Raw genomic sequence first — 24,851 nt, forward strand, 5'->3', positions numbered from 1 at the left:
TTAAAGTCTCTGCCTTGGGCTCGGGTCATGATCCCAGGTCCTGGGATCGAGCCTCACTTAGGGCTCTCTGCTCAGCAGGGAGCCTGCTTCCTCCCTCCCTCTCTGCCTATTTGTGATCTCTGCCTGTCAAATAAATAAATAAAATCTTTAAATATATATATATATATATTCATTTTAATTTTATTGGAATTTTGCACAGGGCTTTATACATATTCTTTTTTTTTTTAATATTAACTTGTTTGTTTATTTAGAGAGGAAGAGAGAGAGGTGGGGTGAGGGGCAGGAGGAGAGGGAAAGAGAGAATCTTAAGCATGCTCCACACCCAGGGCAGAGCCTGATGCAGGGCTAACAGATCTCACAACCCTGAGATCTTGACCTGAGTGGAAATCAAGAGTCTGACGCTTAACCAACGGAGCTACCCAGTGTCCCACTTTTATACATATTCTTACATTCAGTGCTCATAATAGCCCCTGAAGTCAATATTGTTTTCTTTGTGTATATGACAAAATTGACCCTGAGAAAAGTTAAAAATTGACCCATATCACTGACACCTAATGCATCTACTCTGAAGCCCACAGTCTTAATTACCTCCTTCTCTATTATTGTTATAAAGTATCTATTTTCTCTTTTCTTTTTCTGACAAGACCATCCATAAGAATATATTTTGCAATAACTGTGGATATATATCTACTTCCTCAAGATGCTAAATGACTTAGAAGCATCACCATGTTTATTCACTTAAATGTTATTTGATGATCTTGAGATGACGTCCCAATTATTATAGCCTTCCTATTAGACACCATGCTTCTTTGTTTTCTGTATGCTGAGTGAATAGTTCTGTTTGTACACAAGGTAAGATCCAAAGGCTCCATGGTAATATCCAATAGGAAATTGTCTAATCTATTTGATTCTAACACAGTTCTGTTCCATTATATGTAATATAGCTATTTTCCAAATAGCTTTGGCTATTCTTATTTATGATGTCCTGATCTGTCCACATATTACTTAATAATCTTCAAAACACCATTAAGCATAGAGACATCAAAAGTATATTTTCCTTTATCTTGACTTTAAATTTCCTAGCAGCCTAGAAAAAAGAGAAACAGTTTATAAGATCATGGATTATAATATCAAAGCAAATTAGGATGTCAGAAACAGAGCTTTTCCTGGTACTAAGATGCACAGAGAATTTCTCCCATGGATCCTCAGAAAGGCGATACATTGATTATAACAGCAGGACCTCAGTTACTTTTCTGATAAAAATGTAACAGGAAGTTTCATATGGCCTTTCTTATACTGTCTCTCAATGAAGACTGGAGTGATAACACCAAAGCAAGGTTTGGTAAAGGAAATTCAATAGGAACCAAAATAGAGTAGTCCAAGTGTATAGCTTTTTAATATACCAGCTTACTCTTAAAAGAAAAATTTTAAATAGCTAAAGAAATGAATGAATTTCCTTCAGGTAATCTTCTATGAATACTATTTCTGTATGTGAACTTGTAATAATAATTAAACACCAAAGAAGTCAAAGTTCTATTCTCTGGCCAGAGCTTGGAGTAGAGAGGGTATTATTCACAGAAAGCCCTAGGTCATGAAGCTAATATAATAAGATGCTAAAATGGAACCTTCAGCTGAAATCCTAAGGCAACAGATAGCAAAATGAGGTGTAATTCACATCACCTCTATGGAACTTCTAAAATATGATTAACCAAGAACCAAATTAGAATACTCCTAAAATTCTTGCCTTCCCTGTAGGACTGAAAGCACTGGAAAAACAGGGATTTTGAGGTGCCTTGTTAAGAGAGAGCTGTGCTAATGCTCCACATTCTTACTAATATTTGGTATTGCGAATCTTGTGAATTTGTCCATTTTAGTGGCTGTGTGGTAGTATATCAATAGGCTTTTGTCTTTAAATTTACACAAATAACCACTTCTTATAGTATAAAATTCTATGGGTTTTGACAAATGAGTCCTCATGTCTCCACACCCGCAGTCAAGATACAGAATAGTTTTATCTCTCTAAGACATTCCTTCACTCTGCCCTTCTGTAGTCCACATCCCCCAATCCTGGCAAAACCTGATCTATTCTTTACCTCTACAGTTTTGCTATTTCCAGAATGTTGTCTTATATATGAAACCATACATGTCACCTTTTAGTCTAGCATCTTTCATCTAGCAAAATGTATTTGAGATCCATCCGAGTTATGTATATATGAATAATTTTATTGTCAAATAGTATTGCATTGTATGGAGTTACCAAAGTTTGTTTACTAATTAATTTGTTTACTAATTGTTTACTGGTTCAAGTGACATTTGGCTTGTTTCTACTTTTTAATAATTGTCAATAAAACTAATATAAACAGGGGCACCTAGGAGGTTCAGCTAGTTGAATGTCAGACTCTTGGTTTTGGCTCAAGTCATGATCTCATGGGTTCTGAGATAAAGCCCCGTCTCGAGCGCTGTTGCTTGTCCAAGTCTGCTGGAGATTCTCTCTCTCCCCACTCATGCATGCTCTCTTTCTCTCTCAAGTAAATTTTTAAAAACTTAAAATAATAATATAAACATCTGTATACAGGCTTTTGTGTGCATTTTTTTAGGCGTGAGATTTCTAAGTAACATGGTCAATACACTGGTAAGCTATTTTCCGGAAGGACTGCATCATTTCACATTTCCCACCAACAATGTAGGAGAGCTGTAAATATGGTGTTTCCTGCCAGCACTAATCCATTTTTGTTTGCTTGTTTTAGCCATTCTAATATTTATGCAACAGAATCTAATTTTTATTTTTTCCTGATATTCTTAATGACTAACCTGTTCATTATCTTTTGACATGCCTATTTACTGTCTAAATATTTTTATTTAATAAAGTGTATTTAAATGTTTTGCCCATTTCCTTATTAGGTGGTACGTTTTTACTGAATTTTGAGAGTTCCTATATATTTTGGATACAAGTCCTCTGTCTAAGATGTAATTTACAAGGTTTTCACCCATTACATGGCTTGCCATTAATTAATGGTGCTTTTTGCACAGCAAACATTATTTACTTTTGATGAAACCCAGTTTATCAATATCTTCTTGTATGGCCTGTGCTCCCGGTGTCATATCTGAGAATTCTTAGGGCAAGTCAAGGTCGTCAAGATTCTCTCTTGTTTTCTTCTAGAATATTTACAGTTTTGTGATTCACATTTAGGTCAGTGGTGATAGCTGCATTATTTTATGTATAAGATATGAGATAGGGGTCAGAATGGACAGTAGTGCCTTGATCCTCATCTTGGATGAGACACTGTTTACCCTTACGTCATTTTATATGAAGTCAGATGTAGGGTTTTCATAAAAGGTTTTATCAGATTGAGAAAGTACCATACAATTCTCAGTTTCCTGAAACTTTTATTACCTTGAATGGCTATTGAATTTTTTCAATGATTTATCTAGAGATATTTGTATATTTTTGTTGTTCTTCTTAATGTAGTAAATTACATTGTTTAATTTTTTTTAGTTGTCCAACCAGCCTCTCAAACCTGGGATAAACCACACTTGGTCATGGTGTATTATCATTTTAAATATTACTGGATTTGTTTACTAAATATTTGTCACAATATTTTTGTGTCAATGTTTATAAGGTTTTGTGGGGGGGAGTTGGCATCTTTAGTTGGATATTAAGGATAATGCTAGCCTGATAAAATGAACTGGGGAATTTCCCCCTCCTTCATTTTCAGGAAAACTTTGTATGCATGGCATTATTCTCTTCTTAAAATCTTAATAAACATGATCTTGAAGTTTTCTTTGTTGGTAATTTTTTAAATTACAAATTCAATTTCTTTTCATTGAATGTGTATTGAATATTGAGATTTTACCTTTTCTTTCAAATCATTTAGAAGATTCATATCTTTTAAGGAATTTGCTCATGTCATCTAAATTCTTGAGTTAAATGCTAGGTGTTTTTTTTTTTTCTTAATATTTCCTTAGTAGCCATTCAGTTGTTCTTATAAATGTAGTAATGTCCTCTTTTTCATCTCTGCTATTGGTGAGTTGTGTGGTCTTTCTTTTTATTCTTTATCAGTCTGGTTGTTTTATCCTTTTCAGTGATCTTTTGAGAGATTAGCTTTTGGTTTCATTGATTCTCTCCATTGATTGTCCATTTTTTTTTCAAGATTTTATTTATTTATTTGAGAGAGAGAGAGATCACAAGCAGGCAGGGAGGCAGGCAGAGAAAGGAGGAAGCAGGATCTCCACAGAGCAGAGAGCCCGATGCAGGGCTCGATCCCAGGATGCTGGGGTCATGACCTGAGCCGACGGCAGAGGCTTTACCTCACTGAGCCACCCAGGCACCCCTGATTGTCCATTTTTAACTTGGCTAAGTTTCACTATTATTTTCAGAACTCTATTCATTTTAGGTTTTGTCATTTTCCTAGCTTCTTAAGGTTGAAGTTTACAGAACCAATTTTAGACTTTTATTCTGAGGTTGTACTGTTGTCAACTGGGTTATATTTTTAGATTAGTCTGAAAAATAGTCACTTCTCTTTCCTCATATGTAGTATATCAGGTTGGATTTATACTAAATACTCTTGCTATGCTTTTAAGTTTAATCTTTTTTTCTTCAGTGTCTAATCTGCTGTTATTTTTAGCCAATTGATATTTCTTCTGAGATAGTTTGTGTTTCTGTCAGGAGTTTTCACTGGATTATTTTTTTTCCTGTTTTCCATTTCTTTCCTTATTATATTCACACTTTACCTTAAATACTTGAACATAGTTATAGTGGGGGCTATTTTAACATCTTTGTCTGATGGTTCTATCAATTCTGTCACCTCTAGATCTCTTTCTATTGACTGATTTTTCTCCTAGTTATTGTTCACAGTTTCCTGCTTATTTGAATATGTAGTAATTTTTTAAACTGGCTATTAAACATTGCATTGTTAGCTTGTTGGTTGTCTAGGGTGTATTTTCTTCCTTTAAAAATGTCCTTCCTTTTTCTTATGTTAAGCTGTATAATTTAGAGATAATTTTGGTCCATTGAACCCTGTTTTTAAGCTTTAAAGAACAAGTCTAAAAGAGTCTTTGCTCCAGCTTTTTTTTAAAGTCCCACTACTAAGACTCTGGAGCCTTCAGTGAATAATTACAGAGGCCTGCCCATTCTGGTCAGAGATCAAATATCTCCTCAACTTGTTCAAGCTCTAGGAATTGTTCAGCTTACGAATTCTCCAGTCATTCTTTCCCAGTTTGGGATTTCTCCCTATGCATGTACAGCCTCATCTGCAGTAAAGACAAGGAAGCACGTATAGATTTCTATAGTTTTTTTTTGTTTGTTTGATAAGTTGGTTGGTTCGTTTTCTGTCACCATGTGTTCCTTCTCTCTAGAACTCTGTACTACTAACACTCGGGCCCCGTGGCCTGCCGGAATTCCAGCTTTTCTTTGCTCAAGTCAACAATATCACGGGGCACAGGGAGGTGAAAATTGCCTCTAGATAGAAAGTTATGGTCACCTTGTTCGCTTCAGGGATCACAGTCTTCTTCAGCCTGTTGTCCAGTGTCTGCAATGAGTTGTTTTATATATTCTATCCATTTCTCTAGTGGCTTATGGCGAGGAAGGAGGTTTGATCTTTATTCTTTAATGTAACTGGGAGCAGAATTCCAGAGTTCTTTTAAAATATAGTATTTCAAAATATTTAAATTTGTGGGGCGCCTGGGTGGCTCAGTGGGTTAAAGCCTCTGCTTTCGGCTCAGGTTATGATCTCGGAGTCCTGGGATCAAGCCCCGCATCAGACTCTCTGCTCAAGCAGGGAGCCTGCTTCCTCCTCTCTCTCTCTGCCTGCCTCTCTGCCTACTTGTGGTCTCTGTCTGTCAAATAAATAAATAAAATCTTTAAAAAAATATTCAAATTTGTTATAGTCTTTTACTTATAGCATTGTAATTATTCTTGAAGTTAAAGGGCAGACATGTTCCTTCAAAGGCGTGCAAGTCCTTCCACTATAAGAATGCTCTGGCCTGAACACATTTTTCAAATTTTTTCTTAAAGTTATACAAGCACAATTATGACAGCATAGTATCTATATTTACTCCAAATATAATTATCACTTTACTGAAATTGCCTGCTTATATTTTTGTTTCCATCGTAAATTATAAGCTCTTTGAAATGAAAACAGTTTTGTTCACTGGTCAGTGATCGTGGTACAAATAATGTCATTTGAATGGAAGGAAAGGAGCCAGGCAGGCAGGAAGGAAAAGATTCTGAGCTGACTTTAGAACTTCCCTTCATTACTGTCTGGTGGACTATTATACATACTTTAAAAAGCAAATCAAAATGCTGAGCTATTTATTTACTGGTTGTTTTTGTTTGCTTCTGAAACCCCTGTTGCAATCATTTCAGTAGGTGGCTTCCATGATTTTATCTGCCATACACCCTCCTCTAATTGCTTCTTCAAACTGCACTACTTCTGTGCTCTAATAACACTTCCCCGAATCACATTACCTGTTAGGTTTGCAGTACGTCTTCCTGAAAAGCATTAGCTTCCAAAAGAATGTCTTAATTAAATTTATTTTTCTGAACTTCACTCATATTTTTCAGAGGTATTAATGAACTCAGCAACTGCATCAATTTGACCACACATTTTCTTATCCTGCTGTCTTTGAAAATTCTAGGCAGATCACAATTTGTATGTGCAAAATAACTGCAAGTTTACTGAACAAGTGTGGTTGGCGGGATAATGGCCCCAGAGATATCCATGTCCTAATCCCTGGAAACTGTGACTATGTTACCTTACATGGTAAAGAGACTTTGTAGATGCGATTGAAGTTAAGAACTAAAGATGAGAAGATTATTTTGGATTAGGCAGATGGACTCAATTGAAGCACAGGAGTCCTTAAAAGTAGAAGAGAAGACAGAAGGGCCCTTCAGAGAGATGCACCTGGAGAAGACTCCCTGAGGATTCAAAGTGAGAGAGGACTTAACCCACCATTTGCTGGCTTGGAAGATGAAGGAAGGGGCTTTGAGGCAGAAAATGAGGGGACCTCTAGAAGCTAAGAGTGGCCTTCCACCAAGGAAATGAGGTTCTCGGTACCACTGTAGCAAGAAACAATTCTCCCAGCATCCCAAATGAGTAAATGAGCCTCCAGAAAGGAATCCTGCACTGCTGACAGTACAAGGAGGCCCTGAATTAATTCTGTATCATTGCTGTAACAAATCACTACAAAGTTAGTGGCTTAAAACACTTCTATTTTACACTTCTGTAGTTCAGAAATCTGATACCGGTCTCACCAGATTAAAAGGAAAGTATTGACAGGCTGTGTTCTTTTTTTAGTTCTGGAGGAGAATCAATTTTTTGCTGTCAGCTGAGGGCCATTCCCAGTTTCTAGAGGACACAGCTTTCCTTGGCTCGTGTTCCACTTCCTTCGTCTTCAAAGTCAGTGGTGGTGACTCCTCATGTCACATCTCACTGACCCACTCTTCCACATACTACACTTAAAGACTCATATGATGAGACTAAGCCTTTTATCATAGTCTCTTTAACACAATGTACTTCATACATTTGCAAAGTCCCTTTTTCCATGAAAGCTAACGGAATCACAGACTCCAAAAATTAGGACACAAATATCCTTGGAAGACCCTTTATTCTAGTTACCATGGACCTATTCTGGACTTCTGGCCTACACAACTGTAAGATAATAAATTTGGATGGTTTTAATCCAGTAAATTTGTGGTCATTTGTTATGGCAGCTATGGGAAACTGATAATTCAGAGATTAAATCAATATCCATATAATGCTTTATAGTCCTGAGAGCAAGGATTACACATATATGGCCTAATTTAGTTTTTGCAGTAAATAAGCATTTTTATTATTACCATTTACAAGTGAGAAAACTAATCAGCATTTCAGTGGCGTACAGATCAGGCCTGTAGGTTTTGGAATTCTGACTTTCATATCCAACACTGGGTCCATTAACAAGATATTTAACTTCTTTAACCATGTAGAATCTTATTCCATATGATAGAACCTACCTGATGCATTGACCTAAGGTTAGCTGAGGAATTCATAATGAAAAGCATTTATCATAGTGCCTAGGTGGCTCAGTCACTTAAGTGTTTGACTCAATTTCAGCTCAGGTCATGTTGTCAGCATTGTGAGATTAAGCCCCAAGTCAGGCCCCACAGTCAGCAGGGAGTCTGCTTCAGATTCTCTCTACCTCTGCTCCTCCCCACTACTCTCTAAAATAAATAAATAAATCTTTAAAAAAAGAGAAAAAAGCATTTATCATGGTACATTACCCATAATAAGGAATCAATAAAAGATAAATACTATTTTTATTTATGGTGTCATGGATAACAATTGTTTGAATAAGAAAATTAATTTCTAATGAAATGTCATATTTTCTGGACTTTCTATCATGTTGTTTTTCTTTAATGACATAGTCAACAAATGTGCATAGAGACCATATTAAATATAGAATAAGATGTAACCTTTTAAGTCACAGGATTTTTTTTAAAGATTTCATCTATTCAGAGAGAGAGCACAAGCAAGGGGAACAGCAAGCAGAGGTAGAAGAGAGAGGCTCCCCACGGAGCAGGGAGCCCATTGCAGGGCTGGATCCCAGGACCTCGGGATTACAACCTGAGCTGAAGGCAGACACTTAACAAACTGAGCCACCCAAGCACCTCACACAGGATTTTTTTTTTTTTTTTTTTAAGAATAATTAATTTGAGAGAGAGCATGGACACACAAGCCGGGAGTGGGATAGAGGGAGAGGGAAAGAATCTCAAGCAGTCTCTCCGCTGAGAATAGAGCCTGACTCCAGGCTCTGTCTCAGGACCCTAAGATCATGACCTGAACCGAAACCAAGAGTTGGAAGCTCAACCGACTGAGCCACTCCAGGACCCTCTATATCAAAAATTCATAGTATAACAGAAAGATAAGTATTTTAAAAGTGGTTTGTGGTTAAATAAGTAATAGCAAACATGTTTATGCCATGCACAGGCTTTTTTGGTGTATTTTTGGAAGTAACACGGAGTTACTAGATTGAGTAGTGACTAAATCAGGAAAAGTTTCTCTGAGGACATACTGTTTAATCAGAGACCCTGGAAGAAGAAAGAAGTTATCAGGGTGAACTGAAGAATAAAGAATCCGGGCGGCAGAAAGAAGAACTAAATAAGGAGAAGAGAGAAAGCAGATTATAAAAGACCCCTCATAGCCTGTGATCCCTATCAGAAACTCAAAGCTAAAAGCTATCCTTCAGTGCTGTTTTACACAATTAATTACACACACACACACACCCCTTCCAGGAACAAATATTCAATAGATGTGAAATAGGAATGTTCATGTAACATTTTAATATTGGAAACAAATTAGAACCTAGTAAATCTGTTTTTACAAAGTTTCACAGTTTGTTACCTTTTCACACATGATAGGCTTCATTTTACCTGCCCGACTAGGTTATTTAGTCATGGTATATCAGTTTTACCCATACTTTCATTTTCATTTAATATCCCTTTACTTTATAATTCAAGTTACACTCTAAAAATTCTTGGATGTGAGTAAGGATTTTGTCCTCCCTATATTTCAATAGTTTTTATAGACATGTTTAAACCTAACTAATCTTCATTATAAGGGTGAAAATAAGATAAAAAGAAGGAAACAATAGAAAATCAATATTATATTATTGTATAGAGTCAGATAAGGGCATTAGGTTGAGCTAAGAAAATAGTTATAAAATCAGATTTTAAGAATATGGATTTGAGGACAATTGCTACTTTTGTAAACTCACCTCTGTGTGGCTGAATTAATATATCAGCCAACTATCATCTTAGAAGTGTAACTCTTCTCTATCTACAATTTAGGAGCAGCCAGGTAAAAATGGAGAAATGATGTAATCATATATATTCTAAACACTCCAGGTTTCAATTAACAAAATCACAGCTACCTGAGGACAAACAGTATAGTGACTGATACTGGCTCAGACAAGGGAGCCCAAAGGAAAAATATTTTTTTGTTAATTGACATAGATTTTGGATTTGGAGCACCATAACTGTATTCTATTTTGCTTTGTTCAGATAAAATTGAGTCTTCTTACTAGTTTTCTAACTTCTATAGCCATACAATTGTTTTGGCAAGAGAGTAGACTAAAAACAAAAATAAAGTTGACTTTTGAAAACAGACTGTTTAAGGGAATCATTGTATCATTTTCCAGTTCTCTTTGGTATATACTGAAATGTGATTTTTCAGGGCTTGTGTAAGGAGGGAGAAGATCCCCCCTCCCACCGCAGAAATTCACATAAGCTCATTCTTCCTCCGCCCCATCTCTGATAATCAGGATCCCTCCTGCCTGAGTCTCTGCTTCCAAATAAATAAAAATCTGTTATTTCAGAAAGCATTCTCTTTTTTTCCAAGTTTCATTCATTTGCAAGTATTTTTTTCATTTTGGATTATGCCTTTATATTTTTACTCTAGTGTGATTTTTAGTCAAATAAGAATATTTTCCCTAGAATATTAAAAAATAAAGATAGCTTAGTTTTTACCACTACTTAACCCTTAGTTTCAGAACCATATTTTTTTCTTAAAATTTATTGGATAGATTATATATAATACATACAGTGTGCCTCCCTTAAAAATTTAATAATTTTGGAAACTGAAATGCAGCAATCGTTTAATGTGCCTCTAAACTTATCAAGCCATCTAGCTTGAAACCTTGAGAATGAGTATGGAATTTTCCCAAAAGAAAAGCAACGTTTAGTTAGGTTAAGTGTCAGCTTGCTAGCTTACACTGTATAAAAGTCAATATGTACCAAGCCATATTAGTGAGTTTCATCTACACTGCTAGAAGGTTGTTGAACTCAATTACAGAAATGTGCAGAACTCTATTTGATGTGTGACGAGGTTAGGAGACCACAATCAATTAAAAAGAACACATGTATATCCTGTTCTGGGGAAACAGTTGTTATAGTATCCCTTGTTCAGTTTCTGCTTTTTTCTCTGACTTTTCCTCTGAACATAGGAGAACAAAGGGCTTAATAATTCCCCAGTTGCATTTGGGATTGTTTTTGTCAGCAGTATCTAATAGGAAGACAGGAGATTGTTATTTTATATGAATGAAGCCTCAGGCGGCTACAATTAAACATGCTGTACTTTTTTTTCTTGTAGCAAAACCATTTGAAAATGGACAATATTTGGACATTTATGGAATTACAAGGGACCAGGCTGGAGAATATGAATGCAGTGCAGAAAACGATGTGTCATTCCCAGATGTGAAAAAAGTAAAAGTTGTCGTAAACTGTAAGTCCTGTCAACTTTTGTCCACGTAACTTTAGTGAAAAGATGAATATCTGACATATTCTGTCTGAATTTATGTTGCTATTTTTTCAGAGGTGCTCTAATTGATAAAAACCACCTATCGATAGTGGTAGTGTGTACATATTAGAATATCAATCAAATTGTTTTATATAACATTCGTTGTCCCAAGTAATCCCACAGTAGTTCAGTCTGATATGCAGATGGAAATGTATACAAAAGCAGCCTAGTCCCTGGCATTCTAAACTATGGTATCTCTATCTCTAGAGGATGGTAGATTCATGGCATTTTCTTTGTTCTCATGAGTTTCACCTGGATTATATGCTGATTGAATTTAAGTGTAAAACTCCCTATCGAACCTGATGGAAATTAAATATGCTGGTCTGTACTCAAGGGGAACAGCTATTGTGATATTTCTATTACTTGGGTTATTTAATTCTATTTCGTTTGAAAAATATTGAGAAAATGCATCAAGGATATTCCTACGAGCATCATTATTAGGGCGATACCTGCAGATCTACGAATGCCCTTATTTTACACCCTCTCTGCATGCATCTCAAACACTGGTATCAGATATTTTTTTACTAACATCCTATTTTATATTTTATGATCCCAATAGCAATGATTGAAATAATCTGTATTTTTCAAAAATACCCCCTTATTTCTCTCTCAAAAATTTTCACATTGTTTAACTTACTCAAATAAGATACTCTTAGGATAACAGTATTTTACTAAAGGTGTTTATAAGCTATAGCTTCCAATATTTTTTTTTCATTCCACTTATATACCTTTCTGCATATAGCCATTGCTAATAATGCACATATCATTAGAAGGAATCATTCCAAATATATTCCAAAACGCTTAAACTAAGTAGGTGTGGTTTTTTTCTCATATTAATGTGAGTCTTTTAATTTCATGGACCAAAAAATAACCTTGAAAACACACCTGGCAGTGGAGTGTCTGCCACAGGAAATCACTGCCATCAACTAACACTTGTGAGTGACTAATCTGTGTATTTGGGGTTGAACTATCTCTTTGAGACGGAACAAATGTGCATAATACCAGATCAAGAGGTGGTTTGTGGAGCAGAGTTTCTCATATTCTGTAGACAAACTTTAGCTGATCCACCAAAGAAGCTCACCAAAAATGAAAATCAACTCTACTAAACCAGAATCTATGGGGTATATGACCTGGAAATCTACATCTATAATAAGTTTCTACTGATTCTCAGGACTCCTATTTCAGGAGCTACTACTGCTCATCCTTCTGGAACTTGCTGAAATAAGAAATAATAAGCAAGTAAAAATTCCTGATTATTTTATCACTAACTGTATTTACCTGACATAAGTCTACTGATTTTATTGTTGAAGGGTTGGAAAAAGATGTAAAGAAGTAATATTTTTAGAAGTGAACACTAAGAAATGAAAAGGTAGAGTCCAACTGTCAGAAAATCAAGGCACCCCCCCCACCAATAATGCAGCCCCTTCAGCCCTCAGCCCCAATATATCTCTAAAACGATGTCTCCAATGGGGATTGAATAAAAAACCCAGCTGTTGTATGAGTTTTCGTGGTCCTGTGCTCCATGTATATAACCCACACTTGTCTTTGTATTCACTTTCTCTTTCATCCTTTTTTTCCCCTCTGTCTTTAATTCCTTGTCACTTATCATTTAATTAGATCCTCTTTTTTTCTGGAAAAATGGGAACCTTGGACAGAAAGGTCAACTAAGGAGACAGACATGTGGAGAAAATTGAAATAAAAGAAAAATAGACCAACCAAATGAGTCGACATCTAAAGGATCTGGGTGTAGAAGAGAATCTACATATAAAGCTGGACAAAAACTGGGGAAACAAAATGTCAGGAATTGTGAAAGATCGGCCACAGTTTCGTGGGTGCTGGCAGAAAACAGAGACAAAGGGCAGTTTCTTACTCATAGTAACAGTAGCCAGAGTATTGTCTTTTTATTTTTATTTGTTTATTTATTTTACATCAGGTCCCTGAGCTCTAGTTACTCCAGAGTGATACGAGGAGGGCTAGGTGACACCGATTCACACAGTGGGTGTGTGTAATAGCTGAAGCTTCCTGAGCTTAGGAAAGTCGGTTTTGTTTTGTTTTGTTTCATTTTTATAATGGCAGCAAGCAAACCGCCCCTCTGCTGCTGAGGGAGAACTTATCTTTATTATACTGGACTGTAAACAAACCTGCTGTTTGCTGCATGGGAAGAACTACTTCTGTCTTTCAAGACTGTTCACTACACAAACATTCTCAAAAAGATAGTCAGGAACCAAAGCAAGTGTTTGGTGTCTCTGCTTCCAAGATGTGTGGAAAGAGGAGGAACTTTTGGTGAATTATCTTTCAATACAGGACAAGAGCAAGAAGGTTTGAAGAAGAGCGTAGATATTCCATCAGCCGAACAGGATGCCTCAGTGGTTTTTGTAGGGTGCCAAACACCTAAGAAGAGATAGGAAAGAAGACTTTGCTAATCAATTTCAATTTAGGAAGGAAAAGAGGGAAAGTTAAAAAAAAAAAAAAGGGAGGTGCTTTTGAAATTATAACTACTGGGACACCTGGGTGGCTTAGTAGGTGGAGTGTAGGACTTTTGATTTCCACTTGGGTCATAATCTCAGGGTGAGCTTCAAGCCCAGCAGGGAGTCTGCTTGGGATTCTCTCTCTTCCTTTCCTTCTGCCCTTCCCTCTCTACTCTCTCTCTCTTTCTCTTTCTCTCTCTAAAATAAATAAATAAATTTATTTAAAAAATAAATTAGAATCATGGACTGTCTTTTTTTAAGAATTTATTTCAGTTAGACAAAGTACAGTCATAAATGGAAACAGTGGTGCCAACATAATATTAATACAGCTCACATCTTTTTAAAAAGTGAACCCAACAGTACTTTTTAATGATTTTAAACAATCAGTTTTATCTTCTGCTCCTTCCTAAATGATACATTTGATAGCTCACCTTTCCCTAAATGTGCCACAAACAATACTGATTGACTAATTAGATTTATACATGTGGAATCAATATTTTACATAACTGATGAGTTCTGTTCAAACTTCTGGTCAAGACCTAAATTTTGCCTTAGTTTGGAATGATTATATCACACAGATAACAGTGATTTCTAGCCATGTAGGTGTATAAGTGTATGCCTATATTGTGTTCCTGGTTATGAAGAGGTTTGGAAAGTGTTAATTTTGTGAATTTGTCCCTTTAAAAGTCAAAAATTGAGCACTATCTATGGATTTTACTGAGCTGATTTCCCAAAGGAAATTAGCCAAAGCCTACTGAATAAACTTTAGTTTGTCAAATCCCAAAATTGAGCACAGTGGTCTCTGTTACCAGCACGGAACTGCACATCTCCTGATAACCTGATGATTCCCTGAAGATAGAACCGTGCCAAGTCGAAGGCAGAGCTTCTTTTCACTGTTATTAATCAATATGATGTGCATATAGAATTGCAGTAGCTTTGTGAGTTATAATTTGAAGAGAAACTTTGTCCCTTTTCCCAAATGGGGTTCAAGATGAAATGTAATAAATTTTCATAAGCTCTAGTAGATGCCGTTATGCAGTAAGTTAATTTGAGAAAGAGATTTAGGTTTCCTTTGAGTTAGAAATGTTTAATATTTTACTATTTATCTAAAATGTCTGCCATATATATATATATATATATATACACACACACACATATATATAAACTACATGCATACAATAAATTACATATTTGCCATATACTTTGTATCTATAGTACTTTCATGTGGATTTCTATCCAATTTAATTAAACAGCAATTTAGTGGAATAATTAATATAATTGACTTATTTTATATCGATGGGGTGAGTTGGTTAATTGAACAAATCAACAAATTTTGAATTATTTACAGGAAGTCTTACTTATTATAGGATAGTAATGCAAAGCTTGTTTCTGAGTAGGGAGATTTTGTAGGTGATTAGTCTTCTTGTCTTTATGTGTACTTTCTTTTATTCTTTTATATATACATATAAATTTATATTTGTTATATATACATATAATATATATAAACATATATTTGTATGTATTTTTACATAAACATATATATACACATCTACATACATATGTTGTATATATAAAATTTTCTTTTTTTCTTTCTTTTTTTGATATTTTATTTATTTATTTGAAAGACAGTGAGTGAGCCAGAGAGAGAGCACAAGCAGAGGGAGAGGGAGAAGTAGGCTCCCTACTGAGCAGAGAGCCCCATGTGGGCCTCCATCCCAGGATCCTGGAATCATAACCTGGGCCAAAGGCAACTGCTTAATTAACTGAGCCACTTAGGGGCCCCATAAAATTTTCTTGTCAAAATGAAAAACAAAGGAAAATAATAAAAAGGAGTTGTGACCTTTATCATAACCAGATCTTGAGAGATTAAAACATATAAACACACAAAACAAGAAAGAACAAATTTTAAACTGGTTGTTTAGCTAAGCCAGAGGGAGCTAGTGGATTATAGTTAAACATATTCTTTGTTTTATTTATTTTTTTTAAAGATTTTTTTATTTATCTGACAGACAGAGATCACAAGTAGGCAGAGAGGCAGGCAGGGCGGGGGCGGGGGGAGCAGGCTCCCTGCTGAGCAGAGACCACCGCCCCCCCCATGCAGGGCTTGATCCCAGGACCCTAAGATCATGACTGGAGCTGAAGGCAGAGGCTTAACCCACTGAGCCACCCAGGGGCCCTGAGATTCTTTGTTTTAATTGCATCCGTATTCCACTCCTAGAAGCAGCCTAAAAGATTTTAGTCCCATAATTTTAATCGTTAACTGAAAATGGAAGAATAAATGAGTTCCAAAAAGCTAATAGATTCAACTAAATTGAAAAAGACAGAAACCTGTGAAAATCTGGTTTAGAAAGCAGACACCAGAGTCTAGAAAATCACCAATGTTGACTTTTTAGAAGCCAAAGCTCGAAGCTGGAAAATTTAGAAAGTATCAAAGACTAATAAAGTAAGGAAATCTCTGTAGGGAAGCAGGATCCCAGATATTAGAAATCAGGAAAGCCTGTAAGACCTTGCCCTTCCAAATGAATGCATCCATCGAAGGCTTGGGTTCTCTGATCTTGTGACAACCTGTTCGTTCTACGTACTGTTTATGTTATTCTTTCAGTTAGTAGTAACCGTTTGGGCAATAGTGGGCCTTATGGTCAGATATTACTTACTTGAACATCTGTTGTATAATTTATTTGGTTTTCAGACCTTGGGAAACCACTTTACCCCTGAGTCTCAATTTTCAATTATGTAATTTAGGGCAATAATGCATAATTATCAAGGCTGGGTAAGGATTAAATGAAATGATATACATATATGGTGTCTGGCTCACTGTAGACAATTGAAAAAATCTCTCTCTCATTGGATATATTTACTCTAGAATGTAAGCTCTATGCAGTAAGGGATTTTCCTTTCTTTTTACAATGATGTGTTCTTATCACATAGAATAGCAACTGGTCCATAGGAGGCAACCCCCCAAAAAATAGTCATTGATTGAGTAAATTACTAAAAATATTGGTGTTCTTCTAGTGAACCATTCTACTAGACAGAAGAAAAAATATTGTTTGTTACATCATTACATTTTTTTCTCCCAAAACAATAAGTAAATAATATGTTGAGTAATTTACTTCCAATATAATTTTTTAACCAAATTATTCAGGTAGATTTATTTATTTTTTTAAAAGATTTTATTTATTTATTTGACAGAGAGAGATCACAAGTAGACAGAGAGGCAGGCAGGGCCGGGGTGGGGGAGCAGGCTCCCTGCTGGGCAGAGACCCCGATGCGGGACTCGATCCCAGGACCCTGAGATCATGAGCTGAGCCGAAGGCAGTGGCTTAATCCACTGAGCCACCCACGCGCCCATCAGGTAGATTTAATAAAGATAACCTGACATTTATATAGTGCTTTCACCACAGAGAGGAAACACTAATTCCATTTTTTTACAGATAAGAAATTTGAGGATCAAAGAGATTAAAATATTTAATAATTTCCCTTATTTTCAAGAACAAAACAGACGTGAACAAAAGAAAGTTAATTAATAACAACAACAACAAAAATAAAGTCAACCAAATTAAGGTAAAAAGATGTCCAGACATGATTTTAATTTTCACTCAGGACAGTCAGATTTTAAATTGATTATTTTATTTGGTATCAGAAATGTTTTGCACACACAATTTCTAGTAAAATAGAATTGAATATTCTTATGGTCAAACAGTAAAGATATTTTTGGGTGTATTGTGAACTAAGTTTTGATCCAATAAATCATAGGCACATATTTGTGCATTATTTTGCATCTTATACATATTCATTTATGCAAATGTGCACTTTATCTTCCACTATAACTAGCTCCAAACATGTGGGAAAGAATGTACCAATTAGTGTAACTTAGTACAATTGTATCAAAGCTTTAAATGAGAGGTCCCTGGGGAGAGGGAAGAGAGGGAAGCTTTCTAGGGAAATGACCAACTTTTTAGTCTATTCATAACTTTTCTTCAAAACCTTGGAAGTTAGGCAGACATCTCAGACTTAAGACTATAAGAAATTTCAGATGACAGACAAATACCTCGAATAAAGAGAAAATCCCACCATTCAGAGTTGGAATGGGTAAGATACTATTGTAGAACTAGAACAAAAATGAATATTATTTGAATTCATAATTACTACATTAGCTCTTATTTCTGGTTCCATTTTATGCCTCTACCTTTACTTTACATTTACCTCATCTTTCACATTTGCTTATGATTTAGGCTACTGTTCTGCGCTTTATTTTTATTATAAGCTAATTAACATTTATCTGAAATGAGGCAGAGTATTAAAAATGTGTATTGTTGTCTGTTAAATAAAGTATTAGTTCATATGCCATATAGAGTAATAATGAAGCACTTCAGTAAATCTGCATTTATATATGTATTTATTGACCTGTTTGCTTATTGCTTACCATGATATTATCCAGGCTTTCGTGCCTGGGATATTGGTCTTGAAAGAAAGGGGGAAGATAAGAGAGACACATGGTTACTATGGTATGGTAAGTGCTTTGATAAACCATCATTAAGTACGACACAAGGCTATCATAAAGGCACAAACACAGCCTTGGGGTATCATGGAAGGCTTCTAAGAGGCCTGATCCTGATGAAATCTGAAGGTGAAATTGAATTTGACGGATCTTTTTATTATTATTATTATTTTTTTAAGATTTTATTTATTTATTTGACAGAGAGAGATCACAAGTAGATGGAGAGTCAGGTAGAGAGAGAGAGAGGGAAGCAGGCTCCCTGCTGAGCAGAGAGCCCGATGCGGGACTCGATCCCAGGACCCTGAGATCATGAGCTGAGTCGAAGGCAGCGGCTTAACCCACTGAGCCACCCAGGCGCCCCATTATTATTATTATTTTTAATCAAGGAAAGGGGAGTCTCGACAGAAACAGCAACCTTAGCTTCGTCCCATAGGAGTCAGGGCAAGGCACGGCTTGGTCTGTTGGCTGCAGTGAGCTGGATGAGACCAGAAAAGGGAATATGAAGGAGGGTGGGTACCTAAGAGGGAAGAAGGCAGGGCCCCATTGGAAAAGAGTTCATGAATCTTCACAGGCAGACACAGATCCAGCTTCATAATCAAAGAATAGCTATGAGATGATGGAGGTATTCAGAGATACATTTAAATATCAAGAAATGTATTTAAATATTTTTATTTCCTACATCTATGGAGTATACTTGGGTGATTTCTGTTTTGTCACGGCAAGGGCAAAACTAAGGCTTAAAATGATAACTCTAGCTAACAGGGATATGAGGAACTAAGAAATTTGAAGGAAAAATCCCTATAGGTATTGAATATTGAATATGAGAAACTTATGGATAATCACCCAGAAAATGTATTTTTATTTTATTTTTTTTCAGAAAACATATTTTTAAATAAAACATTTCTCCTCAATAGAACAACACAAAAAGCTAAGAATTAAACCTGTTCTTTTCACCTTGGGACTCCCATGGCATAAAAAGTTCAGATTTAATTCTATGGTTATGTAATTCCTCAGTTGAAGTAAAACTATGTTATTAAACATGCAGTTAAGGAATACATGAATTCTTCTATTGAAGGAGGCATAATTGGTCCTTTGTTTTAAATCTTAGACATACACTTCAATTAATGACTAGTGTGCCAAGACTATTTTTACTTAATGAGGCTATTTTTACTTAAGGAGTATACTCCCAATTTAAATTAAATATATTCCCCCATACTTTTATCTTAGTATTTAGAGTTTTAGTATTAAGGATCTATGAGTGATCTTTTACCCTTTTTTTTTCTCACGGAAAATCAAAATGTATCTGCAGTAAGCAACTGTGCATATTTTTATTATTCTTTTTTTTTTCTCAAAGTGAAAGATGGAACAGTGTCCTTGCTCTAATACATGAACAAAACTTTCTGCTACATGAGAGAGTGTTTGTTTTGTTTACAGTTATTTCTGAGCTGTCATTTATCAGTTCAAAAAATATACTTATATATATGATTATATTTTATATATATATATATATATACATGTATATATATATAATACCTAATATATATTAGGTAAAATAGAATTTGATTATCAACCAGGAGTAAGAAACCAATTTCTAACAAGATGGAAGTGCTTTAGGTTGAAAATGATCCCATGCTAAAGTGATGAAAAGTGGTGACAATCAGCAAAGGGACAAATATATATATATGTACACATTTATGTGTGTGCTTCTCTGACACGCCCATCTAGATTCATGCTCTAGGAAGACCCCAAAGGGCCAAACTCTGAAAAGTACAGGCTGGTTTCTTCTGAATATATTCTTCAAACTCATTGTGAAAGTTCAAAACTTGCACAAACCTACAGTGTGTAGACCTGTGTGTGTGTGTGTGTGTGTTTTAAAGATTTTATTTATTTGACAGAAAGAGAGATCACAAGTAGGTAGAGCAGCAGGCAGAGAGAGAGCGGGGAGCAGGCTGCTCGCTGAGCAAAGAGCCCGATGTGGGACTCGATCCCAGGACCCTGAGATCATGACCTGAGCTGAAGGCAGAGGCTAAACCCACTGAGCCACCCAGGAGCCCCTAGACCTGTGTTTATTTAAAACTAACATTATCAGCATATTTCCTCATCTAATTCAGTTCTTTTTAGCCAAACACTGAGAGTCATTTGTAGAATGGGAACAACAGAGAATTAAGGTTTTGGGGTCTTTTCTCTATTATCAAGATTAAATTTTGCAGGAATTGTCAAGTATCTTTAAGTCTGCTATTGAACATATTTGTATGTTTTACGCATATGTGTGGTGTGTGAAGGGAGTGAAAGGGGAGTGATTATTAGTACGGTATAAATAGTATAAACAAAGGGAATATAGGGTTGCCTCGGTGGCTCTGTTTGTTAAGCTCAACCCTTACTTTGGCTCAGGTCATGATTTCAGGGTCTTCGGGCTGTGCGCTTAGCAGAGAGTCTGCTTGAGATTCTCTCTCCCTCGCCATGCTCATGTGCACTCTCCGTCTCTCAAATAAAATAAATAAATTTTCAAAAGAAAAACAAAAAGGCAGTATGTAGTAGAGCCGTGGGAGATAAATTTGGAAGAAAAGGGGCCAATTTGTGGGGAAACTTGCTTTGCGTACTGGAGAATGTTCTGCCACAAGCCCCCACTCATTCCTTTCTTCTTTTTCATACTCATTTTCTTTTGCTTTTTCACCATCATTCACACATTACTACTCTTTCTCATTATCTTTATTTCTATTCTTTGGTTTCCTCACCTCTCTTTCCCATTACTTCCACCCATATATGTAATCATAATAAACCAGTTTTTGAAAGAACTTCTCATGTATATAATGGGAATCAGCAATGAATCTTATACAGTCATCTGGGAATCATCTTAAATAGACAGATCCACTCCCCATACTCAGTTTTTCAGTTTATATTATATTTACCTAAAAACAAGTGTGTAAAATGTTTTTTTTATTTACATTTGTATTTGGAGATTACGAGGTAATGAGAGTGACACAGAAAGGCAGAAGATCTAAATTCTATTTTTTTTTAAGATTTTATTTATTTATCAGAGAGAGAGGGCAAGAGAGCGAGCACAGGCAGACAGAATGGCAGGCAGAGGCAGAGGGAGAAGCAGGCTCCCTGCTGAGCAAGGAGCCTGATGCGGGACTCGATTCCAGGACGCTGGGATCATGACCTGAGCCGAAGGCAGCTGCTTAACCAACTCGGTTACTTAACTAATCATAGAAGTTTGGACAGAGAATTTAAACTTCTACCTGTTGATACCCCTATTTGTAAAATAAGGGAGTGATATCTCTATAACATCCCCTAATTCCAAGATTCTGATGTGTTTCTCTAATCTAAGTATCCAAATTTTAGGGACTGCATGGATTCAATTCCCAGCACACAGGGAACAAAGGCTAAAAGCAATGTTTGGCTTCAGTGTCAAACGTTCTAGATAATCTCATTATTTTACTTTGTGAATTCTTTGAGAAGTTATGAAGAATAATTTTGTTCTCTCATGCATTGTTGTCAAATTCAGAAAAACTTGATTTTCTTCTATTCTAAAATTTTAATTTTGTAGAAAGAGTAAGTACAACAATGGAGAAATAAACTTCAGAGAATTTCAAAGTAAGGATTCTCATTACGCAACAGAGTGTGATAGAGGCTAGCAAAAATAGGATTTGGAATTAAACGTGATTTCTAATCCCCACTCAGTCACTTTGGAGTACTGGAAAATTAGTTAACTTCTCTGGGGCAGTTCCCTTACATAAAAACGAGATAATTATACCTACCTTAAAGATTTGTTCTGAGTATGGTTATATATAAAACAATAAAGTGGATAGCACAAGACAACTTTCTATACTGTAAATATTTGTGAATAGCACTGGTCACATTACCCTATATGTCTACATATCTACTTTAGTCTGTGGCTTCTGTGGCCTGTTAGCTCTTTGAGGAGGAACACGCCTCTTATTCACCTTTGTGATTCAGGTAGTATCACACAGTGGTTAGAAGGACAGGGTCTGGAGCTGGTCACCGTGACTTTGAACCCTAGCTCTGCTGCTTTTTAACTGCTATGTGAGCTTGGTCAAATTATTAAGCTTTGTGTGTGTCTGTATCTTCAACTATTAAGTGGAGGGGGGTGCACCTGGGTGGCTCTGTCTGCCTTGGGCTCAGGTCATGATCCCAGGGCCCTGGGATCAAGCCCCACGTCAGGCTCCCTGCTTGGTGGGGAGCCTACTTTTCCCTCTCCCTCTGCCACTCCCCGTTTGTGCACTCTCATTCTTGCTCTCTCTTTCTCTTTCTCTATCAAATAAATACATAAATTCATTTAAAAAAAAAAGTGGAGGAGTATAAGTATTACCCCAGTTAATACATGAAAATGTTTAGTGTACATCATTACTCCCAATACTCAGCACAATGCCTGGTAATAAATATCTGTTTGAGTGAATGAATGAATAGACACATGGAATTCTGTAGCTGATAATGACTGTGAAATCACCGTGATTCCCTCATCCTATGGATGTGTGCGTGTGGGTTCAGGCAGCTTTGGAAATTAGATCATACAGTTTATAGAAGTACTCAGAATGGAATCCTGAAATCCTGATTCTAGGTCTGAGGCTATTTCATTATACCCTCCTGACTCCATGTAAATCAAAATGGAATTTAATTATTTTTAGTAAACTGTGTAAACTCCAGAAACTTTCCAAAAGATAGTATAATCTGAAGGTAGGGAGACAGGTTCGCTGTGTGCAATGAGGGAAAGATTTGGATAACCAGAATAGGCACAGGTGTTAGCTGTCAGAATGGCTGACGCTGAAATCAAGTGAAGAACTGAGAAAATTGGGATTCTCGGTGAATAGATAAATAATAAATAATCCTGAGGAATGATGCTGCACTCAAAATAAGTTTGTTCACATATTGTCTGAAATGAGAGCTTTTGTTTAATCGTGAATGTAATGAAGTCTGTGTTATGCAGCCTTCCTGCTTGCTGCTACACAGTAAGGTTAACAGCAGTGCAAAAAAAACAAGCAAATAGAAACAAAACAAAACAAAAAAAGAGGGGGTGGTAGAAGAAGCCTACCATCATGCTGGGGACATGAAACAGTTATGGTTTTCATAGGTAAAATGAATGATGATAAAGCCTTATTTAGCACACTTGGTCATTCCACGTTTCAAATTTACTGCCCTGCTCTTTTAGCCATGAGATCATAGTTCATTCAATTTAGCAAAAAGTTAAAAGTGGTTCGGTGGCAATTAATATCTTATGCCCAGTTCCTGGTTGTTTCAGTGGTAAAGAATTTGGATAAAATTTCTAAGTTTTTATATAACATAATGAAACACATGAACTTAATACATATTAATTCTTTTCTGCAATAAATCATACTTTTTCCCCTAGTCTAAACAAATCAGCATTCTGTAGCCTAGAACAGATACTGAAAATGTTTCTGCATTTTGTGCATTAGTTAGTTAATGCATTTAGAGCTAGTGTACATTTCCATAATAGGGCAGAGGGGGTATATCAGTAATTAAGTGAAGTTCACAAATGCTCTACTTGTTAACATTGTTTCACACTTCGTAGTATACTGGTTTTGCAAACCCTTCTTTTGTTCTCGTGGATGTCAAAAGCCTGCTGAAGCTCAAGGCAGTTCACGTGCAGATTGCAATCTTTGCTGAAGACTTTCATGGAGCTGTTCTGTACAGCCCAACAGGAAACAGATGAATCTGATGATGTATGAGTTTTTTTGGAGACAAGTTATATAACTCCAAAAGTCCAGTGTCCTGATAAAATTTTCTAGATTGCCCATGTGATAGAAATTTCAAGCTATTTATCAAAATCTGTTTTTATATCCTTCCTCATCTGCTGCTTGGACTAAGTGTCTGGCCTGCATAGGGGGTAGTTTTGGTTCTGTGACTGCGTTCCAGCGAAAGAAATATGAGCAGATGTGACCTGGGCGCCTTACAGCCTTGGTTTATAACAACTTCCCATGCATACTTCGTGCTGTTCCACTTTCTGGCTACCAGGGATGGTAACCCTTGGTGTGACCTTGAAAGTTTCCTCTTGAAGAGGACAAAGCTACCATTATCTTGAGTCCCAGATTAATTGTATGCAGAAGGCTACCCTACCCCCTTAGCTCATTTCACTTTTACTCCTTCACTGATCTGAAACATTATGGACTATTAGATGAGTGAGAATTAAACTTTTTTGTTGACTTACTGCAAGTTTTAGTCTGTTTGTTATTATACTTTAGCCTTTCCTATTACATCCACATCTATAGGCTCAAATCCTCTGTAAAGAGTAGGAAGTTTTGAATCATAGCTTTCTTTAAAAAAAAAAAAAAAAAAAAAAATATATATATATATATATATATATACATATATATATATATATCTCCCAGGAGCAATGATTAAAAGCTCCCTGAGAAGAATAAGGAGATAATGGATCTCTCTTTCTTCCAAGGTGAAGCATAGCCAACTGAATTTATATTTGCAAATTTTGTCAGTCCTGGTGAGAAAAAATAATCTATGAATATCATGCCTTTGAGGCTTCATATCACTTTGCTCAAAAAAATACAGTTCGAT

General features: G+C 36.0%; 1 protein-coding gene across 1 annotated transcript in view; it reads left to right on the forward strand.

The window, feature by feature from the left end:
* NEGR1 (neuronal growth regulator 1) overlaps positions 1–24,851 on the forward strand; it is an 851,338-nt gene that overhangs the window by 549,943 nt on the left and 276,544 nt on the right. The window contains exon 4 of the mRNA XM_032361613.1: positions 11,127–11,258. Within this exon, the coding sequence (XP_032217504.1) occupies positions 11,127–11,258 (132 nt within the window). The remainder of the gene's footprint in view (positions 1–11,126; positions 11,259–24,851) is intronic.

Source organism: Mustela erminea, chromosome 10 (genome assembly GCF_009829155.1).
Source record: "Mustela erminea isolate mMusErm1 chromosome 10, mMusErm1.Pri, whole genome shotgun sequence".
Taxonomy (NCBI): Eukaryota; Metazoa; Chordata; class Mammalia; order Carnivora; family Mustelidae; genus Mustela; species Mustela erminea.